At 40.7% G+C, this 17,525-nt stretch overlaps 1 protein-coding gene across 2 annotated transcripts in view; it reads left to right on the forward strand.

Annotated features, from left to right (window-relative positions):
• SCP2 (sterol carrier protein 2) overlaps positions 1 to 17,525 on the forward strand; it is a 108,359-nt gene that overhangs the window by 67,664 nt on the left and 23,170 nt on the right. For both annotated transcript variants that reach the window (XM_014549759.1, XM_014549760.1), the window contains exon 12: positions 816 to 969. In XM_014549759.1, the coding sequence (XP_014405245.1) occupies positions 816 to 969 (154 nt within the window). The remainder of the gene's footprint in view (positions 1 to 815; positions 970 to 17,525) is intronic.

Here is a 17,525-nt window from a genome sequence, read left to right on the forward strand (position 1 = left end):
AAGCAAATAGGTACAGAAGCCAAACAGCAGGGTTAAAGTTAAACTATAGTTTCTACCTGAGATGATTGCTACCATACTTCAAACTAATTGGGGAAAATAATAGGAAAATTCTCCATACCAGCTAAGTTTTTTAGGGAACATGAACCCCCAAATCCTAGATTATTTTCTTCTGATACATAAAAATGGTAAAATTAGTAAAATTATCCTTATGCTGTTTTGCTTGGGCTAGAGAACTTTATATTCATTGTTTTCTCTTTCAGCCTGTCCAGAAAAACATAAGTTGGATAAATATAGAGTGCAGAGAATTTCTTAAGCCTGCATATTGTGCAAATAGAGAGATTACTTAAGAAAAGAAAAATAGGTGCAAAACCATTAGTGCTTTTAAGAGAAGTTATTTAAGTAAACGCTGTCTGGGCTTAATTAAATGCTTCGGCTTAATTAAATGCTTCGATTAAAAGTCACAATTAAATGTTAGTTAGCCCTGGTCTGGCTTAAGGAGGCAGGCTGTGGGGGCAGCTTTTCTTTTCTTTCTTTTTTTTTTTTTTTAAAGTTTATTGTATTGATTTTTTACAGAGAGGAAGGGAGAGGAATAGAGAGTTAGAAACATCGATATGAGAGAGAAACATCAATCAGCTGCCTCCTGCACACCCCCACTTGGGGATTTGCCCGCAACCAAGGTACATGCCCTTGACCGGAATCGAACCCGGGACCTTTCAGTCCGCAGGCCAACGCTCTATCCACTGAGCCAAACCGGTTAGGGCGGGGCAGCTTTTCTAAAGCAACGGAATCTGACTGCTCTGTGTTTGACTCGCCAGGCCTGGCTCAGTGCGCGGAGCTCTGCTGGCAGCTGCGAGGGGAAGCCGGGAAGAGACAAGTTCCTGGGGCAAAGGTTGCTCTGCAGCACAATTTGGGCTTAGGAGGAGCTGCCATTGTCACGATCTATAGGATGGGTTTCCCTGAAGCTGCCAGGTAAGTGTCGTCGTGGGTTTTGTCGGGCAGTGAATCCTTCCGACCTTTCACAGCTAATTTCGGTTCACGTGGGTAAAGTCCTAATTTTATTGTCTTAGTACTCAAAGAGTAAGTACCTCATTGCATTGCTTTAAAGCACAGCTTTAAAACTTTAAACCGGCCACGAGCTTTAAACTTCACCAGCCTGGGAAAATGTATTCTCAGCATAGTCAAGAGAGTGCTGAGCTAGAAGCCGGCGCTGGCTGGGCGCTGGTCTCAGCCCTGCCAACCCGAGTAATTTGGGCACTTTTTGGGTTCCTTTCCCACAACGTGCTTTCTCCCCACAGCTTCCCAGGCTTCTGCGCTTGTTTGGAGAAAGTCACCAAACATGCTGCTTGGACCTCGGCAAATTTATCTCTTAACCCAGCTAAGCCCTCACTGCTGCTAGAATCCTTCCTTTGCCTTTTGCTGACTTTCTTCCTGTCCTTGTCAAATGCCCGTGCTCCTCAAATCTCTAAGCACTTCCCCCCCCAAGCCTTTCAGGATCCCTCAACTGACTTGCTCTTCTCTCTGAGAAGTGCTCTTTCCTGGAGGAAAAAGTCCCTCTTCGGTTCCAAGGCCCAGCTTTCCTCTTTCATGTTTTTCTTTCCAACAACTCTCTCTGTAACTTCGTTGCGAAAACTTATACCCTCTCCTCCCTTTTGAATCCTCCATCTTTGCCTTTCCACTGACTCCTTTCCCTCTTTCGCAAGCAGGTTCAGGTCTGAAGCCTAAAACAGTCTGTTTTTCTCCTTCCCTTGATTCCGTTCCATGATGAGCCTTTTATATTGAGCTACCTTTGTTTTTCGTGCTGACATATCTTGCAGTCTACTTTCTGACCTCATCACTGAGGTCGGGTAAGGCCACCCGTGATCTGATTATGAAATTGTCACATGTCCTCGTCTTTAGTTTTCATACTTAATCTCGTTAGTCCTGCTGTAGCTTTCAACACTAATTGGTTCCTTTTTATTTTCCTGAAATTCTTGGTAATTATTTATTCATACTTTGGTTCTACGAGATATGCAACACCATGAACAGAATTCCTTATGTCCTGATGTTTTGCAAGCTCTTGAGTGTATCCTCTCTGTCCTGTCACTCTTCTTTTTCTGCCTGGAATACCATTTCTGTTGAGAAAATTCTTTCTTTTAAGGCCCATCTCCCTTTAAATATCCACAGCACTTTGTACCTCTTGGGTCCCCATCCAATTTGGTTTAGTTGCAGTATATCTAGTTTGTTTTTATCTCCTTTCTTATATGAAATCCTTGAGGCCTAACACTGTGACTGACTTCTTCCCACCTGAGGATCTCTCTCCCAGTGGTTAAATGTTTATTGAGTCAAATCAAATAAAAAGATGTTAAGTTGAATTTAAGTTTCCTCCCAAATCTAATTCATTTGCTCTGCACTGTCCTTGGCAATTCCATCTAATTCAGATTTGGAGTTGAAAACCCTCAGTGAAAGCCAAACTATAAAGAACTACCAGAGTCAGAATATTAATGTAGCTATTGGATTTGCTCAAAATATAAGGTTATGATTTGGAAGCAATAAATTATATTTTAAACATGGAATTCTCATTTTATTTTTTATTTTTAGGAGACAAAATATTGAGATATAGATTGTTCACAGTAACCACGATTAATATTTCTGGGGAGGCAGAAGTATAAAAAACAAATCTAGATAATAATGACAAGAAAAAAGGAAAATATATATTAATGACAAAAATTTGGTTTGAAATACTTAAAGATATTGATAGTTTTAGTGACAAAAACGTAGCTCACTCCAGAGGCCAAAGATGGAAAAACAATTCTAATTCTGATGGTGCAAATATAGTTTTAAAAAAATATATATTTTATTGATTTCAGAGAGGAAGGGAGAGAGAGAGGGAGAGAGAGAAACAGATCGGCTGCCTCTTCCAGGCCCCCTACTAGGGATGGAACCCGCAACCCAGGCATATGCCCTTGACCAGAATCAAACCCTGGACCCTTCAGTCTGAAGGCCGATGCTCTATCCACTGAGTCAGTACCAACTAGGGCCAAATATAGTTTTAAAATGTGGTTGTAGTTTGGTTTTAAACAAGGTCATTTTAAGGTACCCATTACACATGATCTCATTTGCTTAGTTTCTCATTTAGCTAATGTTGATAGAGCAACTGCTACATGCTTAGGCTCCTCAGAGAGGTGGGGAGAAGGCAGACATACTTTTTTTCAAAATGTTTTAGTAGCCCAGAGGAAGGAATTTTTTGTTTTATTGTTTTGTTAATCCTTACCCCAGGCTATTTTCCTTACCTGGGGCTATTTTTCCATTGATTTTTTATTTTTTTTTCAGAGATAGAGTGGAAGGAAGCCAGAGAGAAACATCAATTAGCTATCTCCTGCACATGCCCAACCTGGCTGAGGATTGAACCTGCAAGCCAGGCACATGCTCTTGACTGAGAATTGATCCCAACACCCTTCAGTGTGTGGGCCCAGGGCCAATGCTTTGGCCAGCACTATAACCACTGAACCATACCAGCCAGGGCATTATGTTGAAAACCTAAATTTGAATTGGCATTACTAGGATTGCCCAGAAGAAGGATAAAGGAAGGGCATTCCAGATCTGTACAGATATTTGAAAATATAAGGAGGTTTAGTGAGTAGCTGTGCTGTGTGGGTGGAGAGTAGATTCTTGTCTGTATTTGGGTAGAGGGCAGAGATCAGTGTGTATAGAAAACAGTAGATTGGATCATGATTTTGAAATAATTCAAATGCTATGCTCCGGAGTTTGGAACTTATCCTACAGAGTATAAGTTTTAGCAGAAGTTTATGTGATTATATTATGTTTTAGATAAATCAGTCTGGCATTATTTTGAGTTGAATGGTAGAGACCAAAAGCCAGGGATCCTTAGGAGGCAGTTATAGTAGTATGGATAATAAATGTTTAGTGCTGTTCTGGCCAGTGTGTCTAAGTGGTTATAGTGTTGGCCCACGCACCGAGGTCACATATCTGGGTTGCAGGTTGGATTCCCAGCCCAGTCTGGGCATGTGCAGGAGGCAACCAATCAGTGTGTCTCTTTCACATCAATGTTTTTTCTCTCTACCCCCCCCCCCCCCTAAAAATCAATGAAAAAAAAACCCTTGGGCGAGGTTTAACAAAAAAAAAAAAGAAAAGAAATGTTTAGCGCTGCAACAGGAACTCTGAAAATGAAGAGGAGAGGTCATATTTAAGAACTATGATCAGTTGCATTTAATTTACAATTAACTTTTCTTCCCTTTAATTTAGACCAATTTTGAATTTGCATTAACTTTTCTTCCCTTTAATTTAGACCAATTTTAAATGAAACTTATTTTAAAAATCTAACTTTGTTTTGTTTTTCCACTTTTAAATTAGGTATAACTTACAGTAGAAGTCATCCTTTTTTAGTGCACAGTTCTGCAAATTTTGACAAACATATACAGTCATATAACTACCACTATAATCAAGATATAGAACAGTTTCATCATCCCCCAAAATTCCTTGTTCACTTAATAGCTGACCTTTCTCCCTACATTCCAGCCCCTTTCCAGAATATCCTGGGAATAGGATCAAAAGGCCTTTCTTTCACTTAAAACACATTGTATGCAGGAAACGTATTTATACGTTTTACGTTGACTGTAAGAAGTAGAGCCACCTGTTAGCGCGCGATAAAAACTACCCGCAAACAATGTATTAACATATTACACTTGAGATTCATCCATGTTATTGTGTGTCTAAGTAAATTGTTGCTTTTATTGCTGAGTGGTATTCCATTTGTATGGATGTACCACGGTTTGTTCATTCCTGGGTTGAGGCCTATTTGGATTGCTCTGTGTGTGTTTTTGTGTGGAAAATTATCTAATTAGCTTGGAAGCTTAACTCAACAGGTAAAAAGCCTAAGTGATACAAGAAGTTAAAAGTTAGAAGTAAAAATTGTCCACAAAATGATTACAACGGTATATGTATGCTCATAAACAAGGACTTGAAGAGCAATGTAAAAAAATGAATCTAGGAAACTTGTTGGAATGGTGTGATTGTAGGTGGTTGGCTTTTTCATTTTCTAACTTTCATTTTAACTAGAACCCTTTTTTTGACATAACTTCATACAGGAAAAATTACAAGAATGATACAAGGAATTCCCATATACCTTGTATTCAGATTCACCAATTGTTTATATTTTGCCCCATTTGCTTTATCATTTTGTCTCTCTATATATTTAGAGATATATGCATATTTTTCTGAAATATTTAAGAAAATTGGAGACGACATGCTCCTTTATAAACATTTCAGTGGGCATTTCTAAAAACTGTATAAGGACATTCTTGCCCTAACCGGTTTGGCTCAGTGGCTAGAACGGACTGAAGGGTCTCAGGTTCGATTCCAGTCAAGGGCATGTACCTTGGTTGCAGGCACATCCCCAATAGGGAGTGTGCAGGAGGCAGCTGATCGATGTTTCTCTCTCATCGATGTTTCTAACTCTCTATCTCTCTCCCTTCCTCTCTGTAAAAAATCAATAAAATATATTTAAAAAAACTGTATAAGGACATTCTCTTATTTAACCACAGTATAGTTAATAAATCAGGAAATTTAACATTTATACATAATCCAAAGAACATATTCACAGTTTGACAACTGTCCTAATAATATCTTTATAAAAGACACTATAAGCTTTCTTTTTATCCTCTTTGGCCAGAATCCATTCCAGGACCCTGAATGCATTTATCTGTCACGTCTCTTTAGTTTCCTTTAATCTGAAGTAATCTTTTAGCCTTTCTTTCTTTGTATATCTTGACCTTGATTCTTTTTTATAATTCTTTATTGTTGAAAGTATAAGATTGACCTTGATTTTTTTTGAAGACTATAAGTACATTCTTTTTTAAAAAATCTTTTTAAAAAATTGATTTTTGAGAAGAAGGGAGAGGGAGAGAGAGAGAAACATCAATGATGAGAGGGAATCATTGATCGGCTGCCTCCTGCATGCCCCCTACTGGGGATTGAGCCCACAACCCGGGCATGTGCCCTTGACTGGAATCGAACCATGACCTTCTGGTTCATAGGTTGACGCTCAACCACTGAGCCATGCCAGTCAGGCTATAGGTACAGTCTTTAAGAATAGAACGTCCCTCAATTTGCATTTATCTGATATCCTCTCATAATTAGATTCAGGTTATACATTTTTTTTGCAGGAATACCACTGAGGTTGTGTCCTTCTTAGCATATCATGTCTGGAGGCACATGATGTTGGTTGTCCTATATCGGTGATTTTTAACTTTGTTCACTTGGTTAAAGTGCTATCTACCATGTTTTCCTCTGAAAAGTGACTGTGTTTCTCTTGTAGTTTTTAAGTAATTTGTGTTGATGTTTTAGATTATATAAATATCCTATTCCTCCTCAAACTTTTACCTATTACCCATTCATTTTAGCATCCTTTGATGCTTTTTTTTCTAATGTCATCATTCTTTATGTTTATTAAGTGGCATTCTGCTGTAAGGAAGAGTTTCTCTTCTCCCCCACTTTAAAATTTATTTCTATCTATTTGTTGATAAATATATCAGTGTGAACTCATGAATTCTTATTTCGTTTAGAGGGTTATATTTCATTATTATCATTTCTTTTGATATTTGAAATGTCCTGCTTTGACCAGTGGTAGTTCCTTCTAGCTGACTCATGTTGTCTCATGCTTCTTTTTAGTACTTATTTTCTAGCTCAAGAAGATATTCCAGGCTTATCCTGCACTTCTAGGCACCAGCCCTACGATCAGCCATTTCTCCAAGGAGCCCTGGTTCTTTCAGTGGAGAATGGTATTTCGCAACCGCAGTGTAGCTGCTAGCTGAGTGCTTGTTTTTATTACTTGTTTTTAGGCCTTCTTAGTGGACACACACACACTTTGGGCATGCTAACGTAACCTTTCCCTGGTTAGAAAGGAGTGATAACATCCAGGGATTAGAAAACGAACACATGAAAAATACACATTGTAGTTGCTCAATTAACTGTTGATTTCTGATCTCCCTGTGCATTTTTCTTTCTTCTTTCCCATTTCTCTGGTTTTTGTCACTAGTCAAAAGGTTGAAAATGGTTGTATTATTAAATTATAAATATTACCTAGGGGTTTGAAAAAAGTGAACTTTAATTTTTAGTTCAGAATGGGGAGCATACGTAACTCATTGAAACCCACAGTTTGGCTCTTTGGGTTGGATTTCTGTTTGTGATGGGACCACATGCCTGCTCTGAGGTCAAGGGGAGTTGCTGATTGCAGATGAACCTTACTCTCTAGACCTCATGTGCATTGCCCAATCATCTGTAATTAGAACAAACTGATTGCTGGTAAAATGTGAGATTTGGAGATGGAGATATGATCAAAGTGTAGGGTTCTATATTCTTCCTAAACACTAAGAAAAATAGCAACCACTTAAAACATTTTTAACAGCTTTATTGAGACATAATTCATATGCCACACAATTCATCCATTTTAAGTGTACATTCAGTGGTTTTTAGTGTATCAGAGTTGTGCAATCATCGCCACAATCAATTTTAGAACATTTTCATCACCCCAGAAAGAAACCATGTACCCATTAGCAGTTACTCCCCAGCCCCTGTCCTTGCAGGCGCTGGCAACCACTAATCTACTTTCTGTCTCTATGGATTTGCCTATTCTGAACATTTCATATAAATGAAATCATAAAAAGCGTGGCCTTTTGTGACTGCTGCTTTCATTTAGCATAATGTATTTGAGGTCTATCCATGTTATAGGAATAAATGTAATTCAGGCATACCTCAGATATTGCAGGTTCAGTTCCAGACCTCTACAATAAAGTGGTTATCATTAGAATAAGACAAAAATGAAGCTTGTCACATAGATTGACTTTTCCTCTTACAAACTATTTCTCTGTAGCATGTGATGCTGTTTGATAGCATTTTACCCACAGTAGAACTTTCAAAATTGGAGTCAGTTTTCCTAAACCCTGCCACTGCTTTAAACTGAGTTTACGAAATATTCTAAAATTCTAAATCCTTTCTTGCATTTCAACAGTCTTTACAGCATTTTTACCAGGAGTAGGTTCCATTGCAAGAAACCCCTTTCTTTGCTCATTCATAAGAAACAACTCCTCATCAATTAGTTTTATCATGAGATTTCAGTAATTCCATCATAAGCTTCAGGCTCCGTTTCTAATTCTATGTCTCTTGCTATTTCTACCACATCTGCTGTTACTTCTTCCACTGAAGTCTTGAACCCTTCAAAGTCATCTGTAGAGGTTCAATCAGCTTCTTTCAAACTATTGTTAATGTAGATATTTTGACCTCTTTTCATGAATCATGAATGTTCTTGCTGGCATCTAGAATGGTGAATTCTTTCCAGAGGGTTTTCTGTTTCCTTTGCCCAGATCCATCAAAGTAATCTCTTATCTATGGCAGATATAACCTTACATAATGTATTTCTTAAATAATAAAACTTGAAAGTTGAAATTGCTTCTTTATTCAAGGGTTACAGAATGGATATTGTGTCAGAAGGCATGAAAACATTAATTTTACTGTACATTTCCATCAGAGCTCCTGGATGACCAGGTGTATTGTTAATGAGCGGTAATATTTGAAAGGAATTTTTATCTGTGCAGTATGTCTCAATAGTAGGCTTAACATATTCAGTAAACCATGTTGTATAAAGATGTGCTGTCATCCAGGCTTTGTTGTTCCATTTATAGAGGACTGTAAATATTTCTCTCTTCTCCGTGTCCAGCGCAGGTAGAGAGTGGTCCGATTCCTGAGTAGGGGCGGCTGGGGATTGAGAAAATGAAAGAAAGAGACAGACACAGAGATGGAAGGAAAAAGCTGGGGCCTGGTGGGACCACTGTCCTCTGATGGAGAGACAGGGACCCAGAGCCAATAGAGCGTGTTTATTTTATACAGCAAAAAAAGGAAGTTTTATGAAAAGTCAAGACAAAGGAGATTATGTGCATTCTTGGGTGGACCCAAATCATATTCATTCCTGGTGCTTGGCTGGATTTAAAGAACAAAACCTACCCTCTGACACCTGGGCTGAAGGTCAAGCTGACAACACTCCTGCCTCTGGCAAAGTGTGTTTCCAGGACGTGGTTTTGCCATCTCCACTGGGTTCAGCTGACAATAATTAAAGAAATGCCCATGTGCCTTCTCAGGTGTTCTCTACAGAGGACAGTCAAAGTAGATGTAGCATAATTCTTTTAAATATATTTTATTGATTTTTATAGAGAGTTAGAAACATTGATGAGAGAGAAACATCGATCAGCTGCCTCCTGCATGCCCCACACTGGTGATTGAGCCTACTACCCGTGCATGTGCCCTTGACTGGAATCAAACCCAGGACACTTCAGTCCACAGGCTGATGCTGTATCCACTGAGCCAAACCAGCTAAGGCTAAAGCATAATTCTTAAGGGCCCTAGGATTTTCGGAATGATAAATGAGCATTGGCTTCAACAAAGTCATCCAGCTACATTGGTTCCTAACAAGAGAGTGAGCCTGTCTTTTGAAACCAGGCATTGACTTCTCTCTAGTTAATGAAGGCCCTAGATGGCATCTTTTTCCAATATAAGGCTGTTTCGTCTACATTGAAATCTGTTGGTTAGTAAATAGCCACCTTCGCTAGTTAGTTTAGCTTCTGGATAACTTGCTATAGCTTCTACATTAGCATTTGCTGCTTCACCTTGTACTTTTGTATTATGGAGATAGCTTCTTTCCTTAAACCTCATGAACCAACTCCTGCTAACTTCCATTGTTCAATTTTTTAAATGGAATTTATTGGGGGTGACATTGGTTAATTCAATTACATACGTTTCAGGTGTACAATTCGATGATACATCATCTGTATATTGTTGTGTACACCATGCCAAGTCAAGTCTCATTCCATCACCATTTATCCCCTTTACACCCTCTTATACCTCCTCCTAACTTCCCTTTAACTTCCAAGTTTTCTTCTGCAGCTTCCTCACTTCTCTCAGCCTTCATAGAATTGAAGAGTTAGGGCCTGGCTCTGGATTAGGCTTTGGCTTAAGGGAATGTTGTGGCTAGTTTGATCTTCTATCCAGACCATTAAAACTTTCTCCATATCAGCAATAAGGCTATTTTGCTTTCTTATAATTCGTGTGTTCACTGGAGTAGCACTTTTAATTTCCTTCAAGAATTTTTTCTTTGCATTCACAAGTTGGCTGTATGGCTAAAGAGGCCTACCTTGGCTTTCAGCATGCCTTCCTCACTAAGCTTAATCATTTCTAGCTTTTGATTTAAAGTGAGAGATGTGTGACTCTTCCTTTCACATGAACACTTAGAGGCCATTGTAGGGTTATTGATTGGCTAATTTCAATATTGTTGTGTCTCTGGGACTAGGAAGGCCCACAGAAAGGAAGAGGGGGTTATGGCTGGTCAGTAGGAGTTCCTGGTGTCCCAAAACAAGTGCAAAAGTAACATCAAAGGTCACTGCTAACAAATCACCATAACAAGTCTATATATATTCTATATATATAAAAGGCTAATATGCAAAGTGTCTCCTTGGGAGTTTGACCGGGAGTTCGATCGCTTGCTATGATGTGCACTGACCACCTGGGCGCGGCGCAGACGTAGGAAGGCTCCAGCAGGCAGCAGTCAGCCGGCAGCTGGGGAAGGAAAACTCCAGCCAGCACCAGGAAGGCCCCGATCAGCCCTGATTGCAGGCCAGGCCTAGGGACCCTACCCATGCAGGAATTTCGTTGCCCAGACCTCTAGTATAATAATAAATAATAATAAAATAATAATAATAATAATAAAGTTTGAAATATTATGAGAATTACCAAAATGTGGTATAGAAACACAAAGTGAACAAATGCTGTTGGAAAAATGGTGCTGGTAGACTTGCTCTACCTTTTTTATTTTAGCTCTCAGTTGGTGCAAAGTGGTATTTCATTGTGGTTTTGATTTGCATTCTCCTAATGGCTACTGATATTGAGCATCTTTTTATGTGTTAACTGGCCATTTGTATATCTTTGGAGAAATACCTATTCAGATCTCAGCCATTTTATTTATCCTCACCTGAGGATACTTTTTTCATTGATTTTTAGAGAGAGTGAAGGAGGGGAGGGTTCCCTGCCTCCCTCACATGCCCAGACTGGGGGCTGGAGATCGAACCTACAACCCAGATACATGCCCTTGACCAGGAATTGAACCCGTGACCCTTTGGTCTGAGGGCCAATGTTCTAACCACTGAGAACACTGGCCATTTTTAAATTGGATTGTCTTTTTATTATTCAGTTGTAATGGTTCTTTTAACAACCACTTTTTGAGAGCCTAGTGCAGGGGTGGGCAAACTTTTTGACTCGAGGGCCACAATGGGTTCTTAAACTGAACCGGAGGGCCGGAACAAAAGCATGGATGGAGTGTTTGTGTGAACTAATATAAATTCAAAGTAAACATCATTTCATAAAAGGGTACGGTCTTTTTTTTTTTTTTTAGTTTTATTCATTTCAAACGGGCCGGATCCGGCCCGCAGGCCGTAGTTTGCCCACGGCTGGCCTAGTGTTTACCAGGATCTTGCTAGGTGCTTCACATGTACTTCTTTGTTTAATCCCCATAAAAGCCCCAAATGGTAGGTTTATATCTTTTTTTTTTTTTTACACTTGTAGGGGGTTTGTCCACAGGAAGGCCACACATTTTGTGCCCCTTGTCACAGTGACCCCAGTTCCTGTTGGGTGGGTTGTAAACAGAGGAGCCATTTCTTCACCCACCCTGCTCTGAGCACACCCCCTAGGTTTATATCTTATTTACAGATGAGGAAATTCATGATCAGAGTTAAAACAACTTATCTAAAGAGAGTTTCAAGTGGTAGCAATCAAGATTCTAACCTTTATATGAGTTTAAAGTTCCTGTTTTGTTGGCTTTTCTGTGCTTCTGATCTTTGACATTGTTGAAACAGTGCCCGTATTCTAGGCCTTAGAATGAAAATTTTCAGGAAGCATAGAGGGAATTCATACACCAAATAATCTTCAAAGTCTCTTCCAATATTTTATGTACTGTATTTATTTCAGGAAATTTGTGTATAAACCAAATTAAAAGACAACCAGAATTTAGTTACTGCTAAAAGAACTTCGTATAGAATGAAATCATGAGGAGCATTCTTCTGTAATATGAGTAATATCTTTTCTGAGTTTGTTTAAATTATTATATTCAGTCTCAGGGCACATATCAATAAATTGTAAGGTATAGGGATTTTCAAAAAATACTGATAAAACATTTTATATATTAACTCTTTTTCTAAGCTGGTTGAAAAGATGGTTAATCATTAGCTTGATATGCTTTTCAAAACAAGATAAAGAGATATCTGTGACCTGTTGGAACTTGTTGTCTGGACTCTGCCCCACAAAGAATCAAGATACTTTTTAGATATAGCTTTGGCCCAGCACCGCTCTGCCCCCTCTTCCTTTCACTCCGTCGCTAGTGAGTGATACAGAAAGTCAAGGCACCATTATGACTCAGATGAGAAATCCGAAACAAGAGAAAATGGTGTTGCAGATGACCTGGATGCTCCCAAGTCAAAAAAAAGCTAAAATGAAAGAGAAGCTAAATGGAGACACTGAAGAAGGATATAACAGACTTTCAAATGAATTTTCCGAGTCTCAAGAAGAAAAGATCTGTCAAATGGAGATATTGATGAATATGAAAAAAATCAAAGCGAGTGTCATCCTTTGATAGTTCTACTCATAAGTCAAGTGATAATAAACTAGAGGAGGATGTCCAGTGTTTACATCCCCATTGCACAGTTACAAAGAGAAATTACCCGAAAAGGCTTCAGAGAAGGTAGTTTTAAAGTTTTGGTGGCAACCAATGTGGCTGCCCATGGTTTGGACACTCCTGAGGCTGACTTGGTGATTCAGAGTTCTCCTCCACAGGATGTTGACTCCAATGTTCATTGCTCTGGACACACAGGTAGAGCTGGCCAGACAGGGATTTGCATAGGTTTTTATCAACCAAGAGAAAGAGGTCAACTAAGATACATGGAACAAAAAGTAGGAATTACTTTTAAACTTGTAGGTGTTCCTTCTACAATGGATTTAGTTAAATCTAAAACCATGGATGCCATTAGGTCTCTGGCTTCAGTTTCTTATACTGTTGTTGACTTTTTTCCAACCATCAGCTCAGAGACAAGAGAAAGGGGCTGTGGATGCATTGGCTCTAGCATTAGCCCATATCTTCAGTGCCTTGAGTTTTGAACTACGATCTTTGATTACCTCTGATAAGGGGTTTGTGACCATGACTCTGGAAAGCCCAGAAGAAATACAGGGTGTCAGCTGCGCTTGGAAAGAACTTAACAAAAAGCTGAGTAGTAATGCTTTGTCCCAAATTACCAGAATGTGTCTTCTAAAAGGAAATATAGGTGTTTGCTTTGATGTTCCCACAGCTGAATCAGAAAGGTTACAGGCAGAGTGGCATGATTCAGACTGGATAACCTCAGTGCCCCAAGTTACCCAAAATGGGAAAATATTATGATGGAAATGCAGCTTTTAATTCTAGACAGAGGAGTGGCTGGCCAAGTGGCCGGGATGTCAGTCAGGTAGACAGAGTCGACGAGAGTCGGTCAGGAAGTCAACCAGATGGTAGAAGACAAAGTGGGGATAGAAATCAATCAAGAAGCAGGGGCCACAAAGGGAGTTTTGACTGAGAATTTAATAGCTAATGTACAAGTGTGTGCTTCACTATTTCTGCCTAATCATGTACATTATCCACCAAAAACTAGGTCATCATAGTTGTGGTATGTGTCTGCTATTTGCAAAGAAGTTGGTTGTATTTAAAAAAACATATTTCACAAAAATGGATATAAACAAATCAACTTATCCAATTAACCTTTGAATAATAAAACCTTCTTTTAAATACATATTTTTATTGATTTCAGAGAGGAAGGGAGAAGAAGCGAGAGATAGAAACATCAATAATGAGAGAGAATCATTGATGGGCTGCCTCCTGCATGTCCCGCACTAGGGATTGAGCCTGCAACCCGGCATGTGCCCTGACTGGGAATTGAGCTGTGACCTCCTGGTTCATAGGTCAATGCTCAACCACTGAGCCATGCTGGCCAGGCAATAAAACTTTTTATTGTCTATTTTTAAAAAAAAGATATTTTGTACACTGAAAAGTGCTACTAATATGAGTTATTATTTTGTCATGTACAATTTGGAAGTGGCAAGCTAGAGAAAGGTACAATGATAATGAAAAACTGAAGAGACGCCTGACCAGTGTGGCTTAGTGGTTGAGCGTCAACCTATGAACCAGGAGGTCATGGTTCGATTCCCGGTCAGGGCACATGCCAGGGTTTTGGGCTCAATCCCCAGTAGGTGGCACATAGGAGGCAGCAGATCAATGATTCTCTCTCATCGATGTTTCTATCTATCTCTCCCTTCCTCTCTGAAATCAATAAAAAATCCTATATAATAAAAGGGTAATATGCAAATTTACCCTAACAGTGGAATGACCTGGAATGACCGGTCGCTATGACATGCACTGATCACCAGGGGGCAGACGTTCAACGCAGGAGCTGCCCCTTGGTGATCAGTGTGCTCCCACTGGGGGAGCTCCACTCAGCCACATGCCGGGCTGATGGCTGCGAGCGCAGTGGTGCTGGCAGGAGCTTCTGCTGCCTCCTCGGCAGTGCTAAGGATGTCCTACTGGCGGCTTAGGCCGTGGGGAGTGGGCCTACACCATCAGCTGGACATTCCCCGAGGGTTCCCAGGCTGCCAGAGGGATGTCTAACTGCCATCTTAGGCCTGATCCCCCGGCCTAAGTCAGGGCACATGCTGGGTTGCAGGCTCAATCCCCAGTGCGGGACATGCAGGTGGACATCCCCTGAGGGGTCCTGGACTGCGAGAGGGCACAGGCTGGGCTGCGGGACTACCTTGAGTGCACAAATTTTCATGCACCAGGCCTCTAGTCCACCGGTTGCCAACCAGTGGTCCACAGACCAGTGATGGTCCGTGAGGTCCAAAAGGTTGGCGACTGCTGTTCTAGTCTATAATAATAAAAGTGTAATATGCTAATTAGACCGGACAACCTTCTGGACAAAACTGGGGATGTGAGGGAAGCCTGGGTATCAGGTGCCTGCCAGTGGCTGGAGGGAAGCCCGGGTCCTGGGTGTCAGAGGGAAGCCAGTGCTGGCAGCCAGGGGGGAAGGAAGGCCTACTCTTGCACAAATTTCATGCATCAGGCCTCTAATATATATATATAAAAGCTGAGGAGTTGAATTAATGAAATGAAATTGGTCGGTGGAGGACTAGTCATGGCCATTTGATTTTAGGTCGCTCATTCAGACTTTTGACAGAGAAGATGGTGACCATAGACAATTCTGCTCCAAATGGAACAGGAAAAAATTAGGATTTAGGTAAAGGAGAATTCAGTGTAATTTCTGTTTCATTTAGTCACTATTTACTGAATACCTATTGTGTGCCAAGAACTGGGGATATAATTTTTTTTTTTTTTTAAAGATGTGGTGTCTTCTCTTGAGAAGCTGACATTTAGTAGGGATTCACAGCAAAGTAGTTTCTCAGCCTAGGTCTTGAAGGATAAAAAGGAGTTTGCCAAGACAGAAGTATTCCAGACATAGGGAGCAGCGCTGGCGAAGGCGTGGAAGCGTGAAGTAGCATTCCGAGCTCTGAGAGCTGCACACGTTTCAGCATGGCGGGAGCTTAGGTTCCATGCCTTGTTCATGACTTGAATAAGATTCCTCTGGTAGGCTGGCTTTCAACTTCTTAGACTTCCCATACCCATTCTTTCATCCTCATTCTCAGCTGATTACTTTGTTGCGAAATCCTAAGCCATTAGACCCAAACTTCCTCATCTCCCATCTCAAGACTGTAACCCTGTGGAGAACCACACCCACCTGATCCTCTTTCCCTTAAGTCTCCTCCTTTTCCTATATCTCATTCCCCTGTCACCTCAAGACTTCTCTCCTTGTAGCTCCTTTCCCCTGGTTCATTACCATCATCAGGCTAACATGCTCAGTATGTTAACCTTAAAACAAAAACAAACTTTTTGATACTACACTCCTCTCCAAAGACCACTCCATTTCATTGTTCCCCTAAAAGTAATGTCTCAAAAGAGCCACACTGTCTCTTTCCCTCTTCTATTCACTCTTTAATTCACTATAATCTGACTTCTACCTTCCACCGCTGACTTAAAATTGCCTTTGTCCAAGTCACCTGTGCTCTCCATGTTGCCAAATCCCAAAGGTGCTGGACATAGTTTACTCCTCCCTCCAGATTCTTTCTGCCCCGTCAGCTTGTGTGACACCGTGCTCTACTGGTTTTCTTCTTGCATCACTGGCTCTGCTTCCCTTCTCTCCCAGATTTCTAGATAAGGGAGTTCTGGTGTTGTCCTGGGCGCTCTTCTTTCTCCCTTGTTTTCTCAAGGTGAGCTTATCAATTTCCATGGATTTAAATATGTTCATTATGCTGGTGATTCTCTCCATTTTATCTCCAGCCTGGACCTCTCTCCTCTGAGCTCCAGACTCTCATGTCCAACTGCCTTCTTGTCTCAGAAACATCTCATACTTAATGCACCTAAAATGGAACTCAATCCCCTGTACTCCCACTGCATGTTTCCTTTTTATCAGTAACTGACATTGCTAGTCTGAATCATCCTTGCCCTTTCCCCCACCACTTAGGTTTCCCTCATTCTACCTGGATTCTACCTCCAAAATTTATTTTGAATCCACTTCCTTCTCTCCATCTCCACTGGCCACCTGCCTCCACTGTAGTCCAGACCATCACTTCTTACTTGGACCAGCCTCCTAACCAGCTCCCCACGTCTGTTCTTACACTCTTCACCCCAATTCATTCTGGATACTGTTGTAAGAATAATCACAAATTAAACGATTTCACTTCCCTGTTTTAATCATTTCCGTGGCTTCCCAGATTTCCTACTTTGTTGTGCCTGATCTGGGCCCTGCCTACTTCTCCAATTTCATGTCACTATCTCTGCACTTACTGTGCTCCAGTGACACCGGTCCTGTTTTACTTTCTTTTAACATACCAAAAGCTATTTTCTCATGGACTTGGCAGTTTCTTCTTTGAATGGCTAACTTCTTTTCTTCCTTTAATTGGGTCTTAGCTTAAATCCGTCTACTCAAAGATGTCATTCCTTGATTGCCCTTAAAGTAGGTTCTTTCTCTTTTTGTTTGCTTCCTGACACTTGCAATTATTTTGTCTGTTTTACTTCCTTTTCTTCTCCACTGAAAAATTATAAACTCAGTGAGGAGAGGGACTGGGCCTGACTGCTCTTATTCTCCTAGTACCTGGAACAAAGTCTGCCATGTAGCAAGCGCTCATTAAATATTTATAAAACTAGAAGCCGGGTGCATGAAATTTGTGCATGGGGGAGGGGTGTCCCCCTCAGCCCATCCTGAACCCTCTCCAATCCAGGACCCTTCGGGGGACATCCCTCTCACAATCCTGGACTGCTGGCTCCTAATCGCTCACCTACCTGCCTGCCTGGTTGCCCCTAACTGCTCTCCCCCGCCGGCCTGATCGCCCCTCACTGCCTCTGCGTGCTGGCCTGATTGCCC

The sequence above is a fragment of the Myotis brandtii genome, unplaced genomic scaffold (assembly GCF_000412655.1).
Source record: "Myotis brandtii unplaced genomic scaffold, ASM41265v1 scaffold57, whole genome shotgun sequence".
Lineage (NCBI taxonomy): Eukaryota > Metazoa > Chordata > Mammalia > Chiroptera > Vespertilionidae > Myotis > Myotis brandtii.